This window comes from Ambystoma mexicanum, chromosome 11, assembly GCF_040938575.1.
Source record: "Ambystoma mexicanum isolate Mex_15411 chromosome 11, UKY_AmexF1_1, whole genome shotgun sequence".
NCBI classification, from domain to species: domain Eukaryota; kingdom Metazoa; phylum Chordata; class Amphibia; order Caudata; family Ambystomatidae; genus Ambystoma; species Ambystoma mexicanum.
In genome coordinates, this window is record NC_090934.1 from 248400926 (window position 1) to 248416875 (window position 15950).

Consider the following 15950-nt stretch of genomic DNA (forward strand, 5'->3'; position numbering starts at 1 on the left):
TGTGCAAGAAATCCACCCCCCCACCCTGCCCTGTGTACAGTTCAGTGAATGGCGTGCAGCTGTGCTTCAGAGCCAGTCCCCCCCAGTGGCTCCAGAAGCAGCAGATCCTCTCAAGCAAAGTGAAAACGCAAGATCCCAGGAAGGAACAGAAAAAGTTGCAAATCTTTGATGCATGCCGCAGTGTCACTGCTATTCACAGAATAGAGCAGCTTCGTAGTCCTCGTTTCTTTTCTTTTTTTTTCTTCTTTTTTTTTTGGAGGCAGTGGCATTGAAGCTGATCCTCGACTTTAAGCGCTGCTCCTGTAGCCACTCCCCTAGATGGCGACATTGCCCGAAGGTGGGCGCAGTAGAGTGGGTGAACCTACAAGTAAACCACACAACAGCATCCACACCCTCACCCCAGATGCTGTGCCGAATGCAGGCGCAGGAAGGCTCCAGCAATTGAAAAGCAGGGGAGAACATGGCTGCTCACCTTCGCCCGCAGTACCCCCGCGCCACTCTTCACACACAGGATCTCTCCCGAAACAAGCCTCTAGGGAAAGAGGCAGCCTGTGCCATGCAGACTGACAAGTGGGATGGGCTCCCGCCACAAACCCCCCCTCCACCCTCCTCCTTGCTCACCGCTTTGAAGATGGGCACAAGAACAGCCGAGTATCAAGTCGAGTATGGGGCACCCACAGTTGTAGACCTGGACACTCATGGAGCAAAAGCGGCAAGATCCCCATCCAAGATGTCACCCCATGGCATGTATCTGCGCCTCAACCACCAGAGTGCAGATGCCCGACCCCCAGATCTTGGGGGAGCACCATCAGAAAATGGAAGTGAGAAACACTCACTTAGGGACCATGGTGGTGGAGTAATCCTTCAACAAGTCACCCAGGTCATATGAGTCAAAGAGGTCCGTCACACCCTCTCCAGCATCTAGACCCCACAGGTAGTCGTCGTCCTGGTCCAAGGGTGGGGAAAAGCTGACAAAGGGGGTGTCAAGGTCATAGGCAGTGGAGGGCAACTGGTCCTCAGTCTGCTGGAGAAGGTGGTGTGGCAGGTCCAGCATCCCCTGCACAACGTCCATCAGCGGGGAGGCACACTCGGTCTTCACCGAGACCGGCAGCTCTGCGGAAACCTCAGTCTTGATGCACACATCGGTTTTCATACACAACTCTGGTGAGAAAGAGAAAGAGAAAAAAAAAGGAAGAAAAGGTGGTTTTAAGGAAATACCAGAGCAGCAAAATGCATCCATGCACACTGCATCCTCATTTAAATCACAATAACTTTCTTTAATATTATTATACATTGGTTACAATATGTTCAACCTTAACAGAATTTATAAATCAACAATAAATTAAATTTAAAAAAACAATAAACCATGCTTGCAGTCAGAAATAAAACCAGATAAAAACAATGTGGAGGCGCATTTCATTCTTTTTGCGAGTACCATGGCACGTTACATGAAATCCAAATGTCCCCCTGGAGAGGTTTCGCCTCTTCCCCCAGTTACGTTGCTTACTCACAATGCAGCACCAGAGCTCGAAGTGAGCAGGATCTGGGTACCACTACACAACCACCATCAACAATTCAGAACTCCACGTTTTGAAGTTAAAGCCTACCTCTTAATTTTACCACCCTATTGCAGTTGCAACCTAACTGAAATCTTTTTCACGATACATCACAGAGCCTGGATGTACGATCAGAAGATGGAGGAGGTCCTGCTAACACTAAATTTCACCTACACCCGAATTTAGGAAACTGTGGTTGTCTCCAGTGAAACAGTTATAAAGTTCATGTGATTTCATTTTAACACCAGGTGGCTACATGGGATGTGTCACTGGACAAATGTGACGTTATAGTAGGAGTCTTAGTGACTAGTCGCTTGGGCTACTGTAATGGACTACTGTGGTATACTGCAGGACCACAGACAACTCATCCATAGGACTCAGAGGAGATAAAAAAAAAAAAAGACTTTCTTTCTGGAGCCAGTAATACATTACCAAGTTCTATTCACGGAGGCACACATTTGTCTCATGGCATACCCCAGTTTGAAGCAGCTGCTATTTTAGTACGTTTGAAGTATGGCTTCCTACAGAGTCTAGGTCAACAAAAAGGCAACATATTTTTACCAAGAGAGGCCTTCCAAATCCCATTAAACCTGCAGGGCGAGTTCCTTAATTTACATACTCGACCTAAGAGAAAACACACTTGCCTCAAGGTTACTAGTGACAAAATATTTACCAGTGCTTTTTGTAAAATGGTGCATGTCGCCATAAGCACACTTCCCATTTAGTGCAATGCTGTCAAGCATGCACAGTGAAACCTGTATTTACAATTTACTGCAAACAAAGTGTGTTTGCAGTAAATAAAAAAAAACTTTTCTCACATCCCCATCCTCGCCAGCAAGTTGAAGTATCATGCAAATGGCACTCGCCCTACATAAAAGCTACTAGCCAGTGCTAGTAGATTTTGCAAGCCCTGCAATGCCATATATAAACTTTTCAACTTAGAAATTAATAGAAAACCTTAGAGGTCCTGTTTTTTGCTGGTTCTACCCACTAGGCTGTCAACCAGGCCCACCCCCACACTAAACCGGTGCTTTCCCTTACTTCTTCCCACACCACCACCCGAATCACAGTTCCACTACTTTTTTGCCCACTTCTAACACATTACGAAATTCCCAAGAAATAAAAAGGGAATAACATTGAAACGGGCAACACTGCAGTGCCCTCACCAAATCTGGGGAAAAAACAGAAACTGGCAGGCACAGTGACACTTAAAGCACTCTCTTTGCTGCAGTCAGCCACTAAGGGGGCACTCCTGTGTCAGCAAGCCTTGCGACAGTAATCCATAGAGCTCCTTGCATTCAGTAGCCAGGCCAGGGGCGCCGAGTACACAGGTGTTTCAGGGCCCGGGCGCCCGCCGGCAGAATGAAGTCAGGGCTGAGCCCCCACTGGGCCACAGAGAAAAGACGCAGTACGGATGGCCCTTTGTTCCATCCATACTGTGTCTCTCTCTGGCGGCCCGGGTAAAAGCAGATGTTTAGAAATTGAGGGACAGATGCAAAGCAAGAGGCTCTTGTTTGCATCTGTCCCTCAAATTTCTAAACATCGTTTTGGGTTGGGTATACTTCTGCGCACCAGGGTGCATGGATGTAGAGGTACACCAAACACAAAACGAATTTTTGAAATTGAGGCACAGATGCAAAACAAGTCTGTCCCTCAATTCATAAAAATCATTTTGGGTTGGGTGTAACTCTACATCTGTGCACGTACACCCAACCCAAAACGATTTTTTATAAATTGAGGGACCGATGCAAAGCAAGAGCCTCTGTCCCTCAATTTATAATAATCGTTTCGAGTTGGGTGTACCTCTACACCTGTGCACCCCTCTTGCATTGCATCTGCGGAGGGAGGGGGCAGGGAGAGACTGCATGTCTCTTGAGTGTGCACGTGGTGAGGGTGAATGCTATGGGCGTTGAGGGAGGGAACACCCCTATATTCTAAGGAAGGAAACAGCTCGGGTGGGGGGGGGGGGGGCGGTGGAGTGTGGGGTTAGGTGGGATCACACCTTCTTGGGAGGGTTTGGCGGGGGCAGTAGAATGCGATAATTCAGCATTTTTAAGACCACAGAAATCATCCAAAACAAAGTCTTTTTTGTATTTGTTCTTCAAAATGCAGAATTATCACATAGAGGTCAACTTTGCCATACTGTTGACCTTGTTCAGTGTAATAGCATTCAATAGGACAGTACTTGCAGGGCTGCTGTAACTCAATGGTGCAGAGTTATTGGGCTTCCAGATTTGTAAAGAGACAGTAACAGCCCTTCTCAGCAGGGCTGTACAATCTATATGAGCCAGAACTTTCTAGTAGAGCTGCCATATTTGAAATGGGGCAATGGCGGTACTCCACAGTTAGCGCGCTATACTCTTGATGGGGTAGTACTGCTGTTTCCCATCAGAGCTTCTATAATTGTTGAATCTTCTCAGCAGTAATACTATGTTTTTGTTGAGGCAATACTAGTTCATCTTAGTGGGGCTGCTATACTTTTGATGGGACAACATCAGCACTTCTCAGTTGAGCTGCTACACTCTTACAAGGCCCAGCACTTCCCAGCAGATTTACTTATTTTTATTGGTCATTTATAATGCACATAATACCCAGAGGTTTCCAAGCACAGACCGAGGGATCGAACCAGTGTTCCTCCGTGTCGTCTTGCTTCCAAGGCGACCACGTTGCCCCTGAACTATCCCACCGAGACCCTGAAGATCTGAAGTACATTTAATGATACAGAACTATTGAGCAAATCTGATATCTTCATAATAACTCAACACTGTTGTGGCTATACAAGAGCGAATATATTTAAAGGGGTGGAATTACTCAGAATGTAGCAGAACTATTCAATAACCCATAGTTAATGTGAAAATACTACACTCTCACCGTTGGGACAGTACTCCCACTTCTCACAGAGGCTTCTACACCTTTTATGGGGCAGCACTGATCCAGCATACTGGACAGCTTCACTTTTAATGGCACTTCTCAATAGGGCTGCTATACATCAAAAGGAAACAACGAACACTACTCTGCAGGGAATTACATACTCTCAATGCTACCAAAGCAGCACTTCCACCCACCACAGTGGATTTATTTTTAATGGCACAGTGCGTGTACTTCTCAGCCACTCTGCTTTACGTTTAAGCGGACTGAATTGTCATTTCTCAGCAGGACTGCAACGCTATACCATTGTGTTCTGTATGTTGAGTACTTCGTCACCACCAATGTGGGTTCATGGCACTCTCCCAGTGTCTAAACTGTAGATCTGGCTACATTCAATTGGCAACAGGCATGTCCGGAGCTGCTTGCTGTCCATAATCTGCTGCTCAGGATGTTGGAAGCGGTCATGGGGCAAGGGATAGAATGCTCGAGTCTGTAAGATATCAGCAGGGTCCGTTACCCATTTATCTCTCCTGAATGAAAGATTGAGCTCTCTCAGACACAGATTATAACCCCTGCACACACAATGAATGAATATGGTATGGATCTATAGAGCGAGAATTCAGAGTGTTTTAACAGAAATAGAATTGTCTTCCCAGAAGGGAGACTGACTCCATTAATATACATGGGGTCACTGAGATGACCAAGAGTGAACCTGTACGTTTAGTTGTGAGATTACCAGCAAAAGGTGATACTATGCTCCAAGGAGTGAGGGGCCCACTCAATATATCACACGGTTTAAATGTGTGAGACCCATCCTGAATGCTTGCCCAAAGAGAAGAAGTGAGCATGTCATCTGGGTCTGTAGCCCAGACACACGCAGGGGATTCCCATGCTCCCACTTGCAAGATTTGCTCCAAATTAATGAGATTGTGCTCCAAGGTAGGAGGCACACGCCGTCTTTCTTCTGAGGTTTGACACACTCACAGGATGGGCTGGCATTTCGTTCTCCCATCCTACTTCCGTTGCTCTGCCTTTTGAGGGCTACTATAACCTGGATGATTATAGAGGGGTGGAGTAGGGCAGTGATGGCCAACTGGAAGGTTTAAACTTCTTACTTGACTTTAGTATATGCAGTACAAGCTAGCCAATGTTTCCACTGTTCTGCGCCCCACCCACTTGCACCAAGTTGGCGACTACGTGCAAATGCAGTCATATAACTGCCAGCGATGTCACTTCCTACATTTGGGCACCCCCAGGAAATTCATAAGTCAGCTCCCCTGAGCCAGGCCACACATATTCCCAGTCATCCATGGCCAGCTCGGGGTACTTCTGGTTCATGCACAGAACTGATGCAGATATTTCTCCTTGCATGCAACATCCGGTCATTGGATGAGTAGCATAGTCTTAAAACAGGTTGGTTGCGAGGAGTTGGCAAGTATTGCAAGACAAAGATCCCGCTTTCCCTGGATGGGACTCCAAATGCACCTTAACTCAGTTTACATGCTTTGAGACTACCAATGCAGTGAGCAGGCATAGTATAAAGCTAATATTACTTGCATGCATTTGCTGCATTAATGCTGAGGGTGCCATTATAGTGAGATTTGCCAATATTCATATTTTGCACAAAGGCTGCAAGACATGTTACAGGGAAATGGCAAATATTAGCCCAGTAAACACAAAAACATACATCCTTACTATGGCAACTCTGGCAGACCATGGCTGTGCAAAGTTGATAATTCCTTACACTGGCAAGATTAGGTTAGCAAATGCTGGTTACAATATGGCAATGTAGGCAAACACATTTTAAACAAGGAGATATACCTACACATTAAAAACACTACCCCTCCCAGTTCTCCCCAGCCTCAAAAAAATAAAAAAAATAAAAATCACATGTTGGTTTGATCTCCCTTGAAGCATTTTCTCACACTCTGCCCAAATATTTACACTGTTCAAGTTATAAAGAATTATTCTAACACTATCCATCAATCAAACTAAGAACAGTGATTTGCAGGACAAAATGTTGCAGCCGCTCAAACACCTGCACCAAAACCTTTCTGGACATAGCATACGAGTGGCACTGGACCCACGAGAGGTCAGAGAAACATTCTTACCCAATACCTTCAATGCTGTACTACCATTTCACTTAAACCTTTGCCTTTATGTGACATCTCCAGGCCACTCAATGCTACTTCTGCAGATGGTGTTCATCTACATAAAGGGGACTCCAAGATGGGACCTGTAACCGCCATTCCTGTGTAAGGCACCCTACCTGTACTAAATGCATGGATCAGTTCAATTTGCCCACAGCATGTCCGTAAGCACTTGTGAGGCCATCAACCATCCGCACAGAGGGCATGTGCTCACCCAGGCTTTCATTGAAATTGGATAGTAGATCAACTTCTGGAAAATGTGTGGGGCTGATCCACACACATTTTCCTATGATCACTGCATAACATACGCATAGATTCATGTACTCTGGGTGGGCACAGTGTACTGGCGCAGTTCTACAACCCTTGTCATAATTAGTTAGGATCCAATCAGTGTACACAATGCCTCTCCAGAATGGGGAGGGCCAAACATTCCATCTGTCATTTAACTAACAAAAGGCTTCATAGATTTGCCATGTTCTTCTGTTGAATCCTGTAGTTCGTGGCAGCACTCACATACTATCAAAGTTGAATTCAAACAGGCCCACACAGGGCCTGGCTGTAGATGCTAACCAAGAAGGCAGGAAAACCCAACACCCTTTCATATGCACTGTGTGAACCAGAAGCCAACTCCCGCCCTCATTATCTACAACAAAAATCATGTCTGGGACTGCAGGTTTACAGTAGTCATCCCTGCAAGTGGGGGCAGGGGATCCCATTCAGAATGTACGAGTATGTGGTGTGATGGAGCCAGAAAGTCTTGTCTCGCTGCAGCTTCAAGGGTGATCTGCTGCTTTAATCAGGAACCAGAGAGAGCTCCATAGAGGGCCCCTTTGATCCACAACAGAGCAGAAGATGTGTGGGTCTTTGTATTACATGTTTTCACCCCTTTACTTTTTCCATTGCAGACCACTTTGGTTACGACCTCACACATATACAACATTGTTGGGACCCAGGATTATTTCATTAAGGTAGGTTTACCCTACACCAATGCCTGTAGTACAACTGGCTTTAGAAGAGGGCCAAGACCCTCTTTTGGCAGATCATCTGAAGGCTTCACCAGAAGCAGAAGGTAGAACTCATCATTGGACCCTGGCTGAAGGTACAGTCCGTCAGTGAAGAGAGAAGCAAGATCCCTCCCCTAAACATCCCCCAGGAAACAGAGGAAGATACCGACTCCAGAGACCCTCCAGCAGCTCCAGAACTGGTACCCAGCCAGCACACAGCATGCCATGCAGCAAGCTTCCTAGGTTTGAAGTGCCAGAGAGCCTCTGAACCAAACTAATGGACAAAGAAGCTGCCCGCAAAACTCTCCTCAGCTTTGGGCCATCTGCATAAAGGATGACACAAGCCCAGTGAAGAAGCTAGGGAAGAGTGCATCAACAAGCATCTACTGATGACCGCATTAAAGGATATTTTCAAGCCAGTCAAGCCCCTTGAGTTGCAACTGACTGCAGCGCTGACAGTTATGTCACAGTAACTGTCCGAGACACCTCGACCAGTGCTTCAGAACCACCAACCAGCACTGAAACAATTTCTAACACAGGGCCTCACTGTAGGCCAGCCTGCAGCCATATTTATTCCCAGAGCCATCTCCGGTCTTGAACTCTGTCGTAGAAGCTGCAAAGCGCCCTCAAACAGACTCAACCCTGTCGAGCGCCAAGAAATCTGCACAAGATACATTGTGGCTCTGTACACCAAGTAGCCTTGAACTATTGTGATTAATTACTATACTGAATACTCTCCCGTCAGTATCCAGAGTGCAACCCTTTCCTTCTTTGAAACAGTTTGTCCTCAGAATTCCATTACACGGTGGGTTATATTTAGCAGTGTGCCAGAACTGTCTTTTGCGATAAAAGTAGATATTTTTACACAACCTTGACTGGATAGTCCCTTTTGTGGGTAATGTTTGCAACTGATGCACACCATTCAGAGATAAGCCTGCCATCCCATCCACGTTACCAAAATTGGAAAGGAGGTTCATAATTTGCTTGCGTTTCCAATTTGTTGGGATCCCTTCTGGTGTAGTCGAGTGTGGGGCTGATTGGTTTAGAAACGGTTTAGAAACGGATATCCATCCCTGGACAATTGTTGCCCCAGATGTTGATTCGTCACAGCACTTGCCCACACAACCCTCCAGCAAAAAAAAAAAAAGTAGACCGATAAAATGCATGCCAAGTTGGTGCTTATTAATTAAATGAAGAAAGTTCATGCTTAGATGAAACAGAATGATCTAGGAGGCTACAGTTGATAAGAACCAAAAGAAAATTCTGGGCTATCACCATCAGTGCTATGACATCCATCCCAGCCCCATCCAGTAAAATACACGGATAACAGGATAAGCACAGCATGTTGGCTGAATTAGTGATAGGAGGGTGGTTACATCCCAGAATGGAATGGGTATGGCAATGACCAGAGGGGAAGGTGGCCAGATCGAGCACCACCAGACAATGACATAAAAAACACGTTTCTGCCTCACATTTATGACAAAAGGTGTTCAATGCAATAATTTTTAAGAAAGCGGCCAGAAACCTGCATGTTAGGTAGCCTATCAGACCAAACTATTAAATAGATACCTTTCCTGGTTTAATGTACCATCACATCTGGGCTTCAAGCAGGGGAGGAGCAAAGCTAAGGCCGATTTTAAGAAGTGGTCTTGAACCCTCATTTTAGTGTGGCTTTTGACTTGGGCAAGAGATGAATGGTGCTTAACCAATCAAAACCAGGGACGAGGAAGCAGTATAAATGCAGCTAGCTACAAGGAAAGCAGAATGCACTAAGGAATAATCTTAAATGGCAGCTGCATCACACACTACACAAAACTCTCGTAGGAGACTGGCAAATTGCACAATAAATTACTGAGAACCAGATTCCATCTTTTAATGGCCTGTCCAAAATTTAACTATGCACGATGTATGCAGTAATAATAGAAGCTGGTCTAGGTTTGGATGAAACGGAACCTAAATGTGGCACGATCGCGACTGAGAAAGTACATTAAATGAATCCTATCCTTAAAGTAATTTGAGCAAGGGCAATGGTTTTATCCCTTTGGATTTTTATCGTATGAATATCACAATGTGAGCAAGAGTCTATGAAACAGCGGTTAATCGAAGTGCAATTTTCCCTCCATATTATGGACCCTGTTTGACTGGCCTAACTCAACAGTTTCCAGCGACGCCAAGCCTTCAGCTGAACTCCCCTGGGCTTTTGCTCACTTATGGGGAAACTGCCACATCCTTCAAACTGTCAGCACTGGGAAACTAGGTTTCCCTTTGACTTTGTTGCCAATTCTCGGGAACTATCTCTGTGCCAAGAACCTTACTGTACCATGCACAGGGGTCTTTTCATTTTATGGCCCCAGACACCCTTGAAGGAATTTTCTGGCAGTTATACAATTGTGCCTAGGGACAAACTGGTGGCAGCAATTTACTAATGCCATGTTTACTTCTTTTTATTGTATTTTACCACGTTTGGCCCAAGACAGTGGCCAGTGCCGAAAATGGCCATGCCATGAAGTGTTTTGTTCTGTCCTTTGGCCATCGTGTCCTTAGCCTTTACCAAGGTCGCGCTGACCCAGGACTTCCTTATTTGGGCATGCAGCCTCCCGCAAAAAACACAGGCTCCTGCCGATCACGTTGTGTGCTAGTGCCCAAAGGCCTGGGACTGTCTGAATGACAGACCCCCCCCCCCCCCGTGGGCCATGATTGGACCACACTTGGTGTGCATGCAAGAGAGGAGCTCTTCCGTTGATTATCCCAGATTTGAGCACAAAACGAATCTTAGATGTGAGAATGGGCTCTGCATCCATTCCAGGTCGATCAACTGAAGTTCACCACAAACTACAGAAGGAGACCTGCAGCAGACCCATGGAAACACTACAGACACACGGAAGGTTTGGCACTGTGAGCCTGCTGCTGTCCAGTCAGACCCTGGCTTTTGTCATGGATGTTCGAAGTCCTGCAAGGGCACTACGACCCTTTGAAGTAGTGGGAACAAATACTCTCAGCACCTCCGGATTAACTGCTAAAAGAGCTTTCTCAGAAGTGTTCCTGGGCCATCCAGTGGCATGGGTATCTCATACGAGCAACGCCGCCCCGAGTTGAGACTTGGAAATCACTAGCTTGTGGTCCTCCGCCTTCTACCACCATATTGCTTAGTCCTAACTCCTCTGGGTTACGATCTTGGAGATTGGGCCACATCGCAAGTCTGTGCAATTTCTGAGTCACTAAATTGTGGCGACGTTCACTGTAGGATGAGTGCTTTGCCAATCTGCCCTCCTGTGCCTTGAAGCCTGCTACACCTGAATTTTCTTCCCCTCTTCTTCGTGAGCTAACAAAAGGCTACTGTCCCATCACAGACGATCGTTCTGTCCCGCAGCCGCTGAAAGCCAGAGAGCCAAGAAACCACAGAGCTCAAACCTACTAGCGACCTCAACTAAACTGGCAAAGTTTTGTCTGACCTGTAAAGAGGGGCGCTGAGTATTTGCTTCACTTACCGGTGGCCCCTGCCACAAATTATACATTTATACACACGAGAATCCCTTGCAAGATCCTCACTTTGGCTGGATTAGCCTGCACTCCCCAACTACTCCCGAACGAAAGTGGCTCTGCCTGCAAGCGCAGACAGTGCAACTTTATTCTTCATCACCTCAAGCCCCTTCCTGAACTGCTGCAGCCCCTTGAAGAGGTACAGTTTTCGCTCTTGACCACAACACACGTAGACGCACTGCTGTACTTTTCAGCGCAAGGCTCCCCACTTCGTAAGGTTGGACTGCATAAGTGAAGGTTTGGATTCTTCACCCAATGCAATAATTGTGTTAACCACCATTTCCGTTACAGGTTGTGGATGGTATCCCCTCCCAGCTTGCATTAGGCTAAAAGCAATTGTACAGATGTAACAGTGATACGCATGTGTGACAATGGTTTTCGATTACGGTGGTTATTTATGTTGGATTATAAGGCCTATAATAAATGTCTATGTATTTTTGATATACACCTGCCCAAGAGTAATCTGTGGCTCGTTGAAGTGTGCTCATTATGGGCTTCCGGTCACTCATCCCTCCTGAGACCTAGTCTTGAAAGCCTGCCAAGCTACACTGGATTGGTCTGGCGTGTCCAAAAGGTTCTCCTGTTCCACTAAACGAGGGTGGCCTCCTAAACTTCTGCCCACCAAGTCAGAATTTAGAAATCCATCTTCACAGCCTCCAAAAATACTTCTCCGTTATTCTGGAAAAAGGCAATCATAACACTCTCTTCCCATTTAGAAAGGGTGACAGTTTTCTGCCAGGATAATCGCAAATATCACTTCTAGATTATAGGATCATCAACGGGCAGAAGAAAATACCTGTAAATTCAGTCCAATTAAGTTCTACCAAAGGGGTGGGCAAAAATCACCATGCCCTTCGTTTGTACCTGGCGACAGCAAAATGATACTTGTCAAACAAGAACAACTTTACATGGCATTTATGGATTTGGCTGCAGCATTTGACACCAGACAGAAATAAGCTCTGGGTCGAGTAACCAGGATTGTGTAGACTAGTGGGTCAATTATCCATTGTGTCGATATTATTTGGCATTTAATTTAACAAACAATTTGTCAAACACTGGCTTTTTTACCAAAGCATCTTCCGAAATGAAGCAATATAATAAGCCAATGGAACAACCAATACATTTGTTGCCAACAAATATATGAAGCCAGGGAATGGGTGATGCAGATGTTTGGCATTTTTCTAACAACCAGATTGACGGTTCATGCCACACCTACGGAACTGGGTCTCGAGTTCCTGGAAATTCACATTAGTTTAGCTCCGGTCACATTATTGCCAGATATAGTGGGAAAAGAGAACACTGGGCTAGTACCAAACATTATTAAAAGCCATGTGTTGAAGCAAGAATGCACATGCCACTGCATGGTTAATTCATGTGAAAAAGACTTTCAAATCTCAATAGAGAAACCAAGAGCAAAGGAAATTAAAAAGCAAATGGAGTTACATAGGCTGCTCAAAATGCAAAAAACAAAGAATAGGTCAATCGTTCCATTACTGACAAATGTCACCAATAACATTGGACTTGTGTCTGCTTTAGCAAGAGATCGAATCTTGATCGCCCACCTACAATTTGACCGTCTAACTCGACTCAGTGACAGTGCGATGGACTGGCAACCTGGACAGGATGGGCGATTCAATGGCCATTGAACCAGATATTAAGTTTTGTAAACAATATCAAATCCAGAGGGGAGGAACGACAAATTCCAGTCCTTCCCAACAGTATCATCTAGAGAGGTTTTATTCTTTATTCACAAAAACATCCCTGTCATGCAGGGGCTGTTTACAATATGTACACTTGGGTCCACGTACCTTAATGGGAGTATCATATTGCTTAGTTCACAAGTATATTATGTTTTGAATGATTACTTTAAAGGTGGTTTATAAACACCAAAATGAAGTTACTTCGTCTAAATGGTTTTTGCCAGTATCTGTGTAAACACTGCCGGCCCGTGGTAGGAGACCCCAAACATGGTTTCCTGTAATACTAGTGTCCTTTTATATCCTAACCCTTTTGCATAAACTGACTGTACAACACTTCATTCAGCATCACTGCGAGCCCCCCCCCCCCCCCCTCACCACCAGGAATACAAGGGCAGCCATACTCTGCTACTCCTGAGACTATCCTGACCTTGCAATAACTAGGTTATATGGTGCCTCAGTAAGTTTTGCAATTCCCATGGTCTGCACATCAGCCACACAGAAAATGTTTTGAGCCAATGGAAAAGCCAGACAGAGTACATTGGCTAATGGTAGGTTCTTGAAGAGGGCAGGCTCACACCATTAACTTGCGTTTTCATAAGCCGATAATCTCACCCAACAGTCCTTCAATTCAGAGGCTGCAGCTTCTGCAGCTATGCTGGCCTTGGGAGCAAACAGTCTTGCTCACTCTCAGGATCTTCTTCGGCAGCTCCACTGGCTGCCTCTTAGCAGTAGTCAAGACTCTTGCACTGGTCAACAGGCTTACCACTGTGTCGGTGCAGAATATTTGAAAAACAAGCCGATATGTCCTAACAAAGAATTTGAGGTCATCCTCTCAGAATCTTTTGCTAGTTCCAGGTTTCCGTCTTGCAGGAATAGCACCCAACCATGTGGGACTCCTCCCAGTGCAACTACAGCAGATAAATGATCATCTTACTTTCGGAAAGCTTTGAAATCTTAGTTGGTGTGCTTCCTTAGTTTCCCCTGGTCACCGCATCTAGCACATAGAAGCCTTCGGTCCTTAGCTTTTTGCACTTTACACATTAAGTTACATTACATCTTCCATGACTCCTCAGGTGATCAATGTCCTAACCAATACGATGAAATGCCCCTTACAAGATCAGCAATATCATTTGGGGCTGTTGGAAGAGTTTAGACTGCAAAAACCTTAACGAAGTACATGGATATGTTCTGGAGCCCGGGTGCTAGCAGGCATTCTGAAAGGGTAGAAGTAGAACTCGAGTGCCAAGCTCCACAACCAATAACATGCAAGTAACAAGGCTCATGTAAGCTGGAGCGCAAACAAGATACTGAGAGGTGCAATTGCTTGGTTAAAAACCGAAAGGTCTAAAGGAGGTGTCCCGCACAGAGCCATAGTGGAAGACGGCTACACTTATCGAACCACAAAATGATCCATGAGAATTTCTTCACGACTCCAAGCCATGGGGAAAGTACCATTGGTTTATGAGGCCTAATATCCCAGCAGATTCCAAGATCAACTGCTTTGCCGGAGCTGTGGGGCGCCAGAGAAGACAAGGCAGTTCAGATGACCGTTGCTACGAGATACCAGGTACTAACAGAATGGGGAGGCCTTTCTAACCTTATGCCAGACAACATGCACAAGAACATGATGCAGCCGATCTATAAAGACCAACCATGCACTCAGAAGGCTACACACTGGTCGGCAACATCCTTGCACAAAGTGGCTGGTCTACGGCATATTACATCATAGTGCTCAGAGGAAGCTATGGCTCGTTCCCATTATGGGGGTTTACGCTCGCTCCAATAAGAAATAGATGTGATCTTTTTATTGAACAGACAACCAATACCAGTCACACAGCCTCACAATAGATTGCTGGAATCCTGCTGGAATCCAAGGAGAGCGCTTTCAGTTCAGCACTGGAGGTAGCCTTTTTAGATGATATAGGCTAATGTTAAATTACATTTCACACTATTTTCATGCTGCATGGCAAGGCCATAAACCAGTGTGATTCTGTATTACAATTAAACATAGCACCAAACCGTGCCCGTTTTGAATTCATTTTTTCATAAAACATCCCACACCCCCCTGTTCAAGTATAGAAACGTTCTAAAGACTCCCCAGTTGACAGTACCATGAAAAGTAAAAAAAATAATAAAACTGCCGACTTTGGTTCTGGAGGCATCAAATTCAATACGCTGGAACCCTTTGGGGTTCTTTGAACAGCCTCCCCGAATCCTCTCCTACAGGTGATCATATCTTGTGCATTTCCATATTGCATCTTGAATCTTCCCTTTAACTGGATATAGAAGTCTGAAACTGTATCAGAAAAAGAGCAAGAGTGTACCAAGTAAGACAGTCCACCAAGATGCAGGCTGCCTATGAGCTACACTTGCAGTGTTCCATCATCCTGCACGCATTTTGGGGTAAATAATAGATCTGTATTGTGCCATATTTTTACCTACTGGAGAATCATACAGCTATCATCCACACAAGTCACAAAAAGCTTTGTCAGACAAGTCTGGGGTGCTTGTATTCGCCCATGCAGAGAGGCTCTGGCCAAGCGATTTCCATTGGGGTTAGTGAACCTACCGATTTACATACAGCTGCCGCCTAATAGTACCAACAGGCGAAACATCACAGAAGAGAAGCGGTCAGGAGACGAGCAGGCCCTTCTTGCAAAGCTTCCCAGCCATCACGTCTTGCTGTCAATGTAGCTGGTCATGAAATAGGGGCAGGAAAAAGGACCATGCACAGCCGTCTATTGCAGGTGCAGGCCCCAGAGTGATGAAACTGCCTTGTACGGGAAGGTTTACATCAATGACATAGTTTGTGCTACAGGACTATTGAAAAAAATCAGTTCACCTCAATGCAAGTCAAGATGTTGGGAGGGTACCCGGGGGGTAATTTAGGGGTGCTCCTGTTCCTACAAGCAAAGTGCCCTCCATGGTAAAAACTTCAGGAATTCATAATTGATAATTTGCACCAAATCCCTTTTGTAGATCTGAAGGTGAAGTCAGTGCAGTGGCAAAATCAGCAAGAATAGGGGGATCCATTTCCTCTGGCCAAGCACCCACCATGTGGAGCCCAATCCATTTACCATCCGATGCATAGAAGATATCAAGACGGTGCTAAAAACCTGGCCCTTCCCTTCT

The 15950-nt window shown here is 45.5% G+C and overlaps 1 protein-coding gene across 1 annotated transcript in view; it reads right to left on the bottom strand.

The window, feature by feature from the left end:
• Positions 1–255: 255 nt before the first annotated feature.
• E2F2 (E2F transcription factor 2) overlaps positions 256–15950 on the bottom strand; it is a 47844-nt gene continuing 32149 nt past the window's right edge. Inside the window, exon 7 of the mRNA XM_069622960.1 lies at positions 256–1161. Within this exon, the coding sequence (XP_069479061.1) occupies positions 833–1161 (329 nt within the window). The 3' untranslated portion in view covers positions 256–832. The remainder of the gene's footprint in view (positions 1162–15950) is intronic.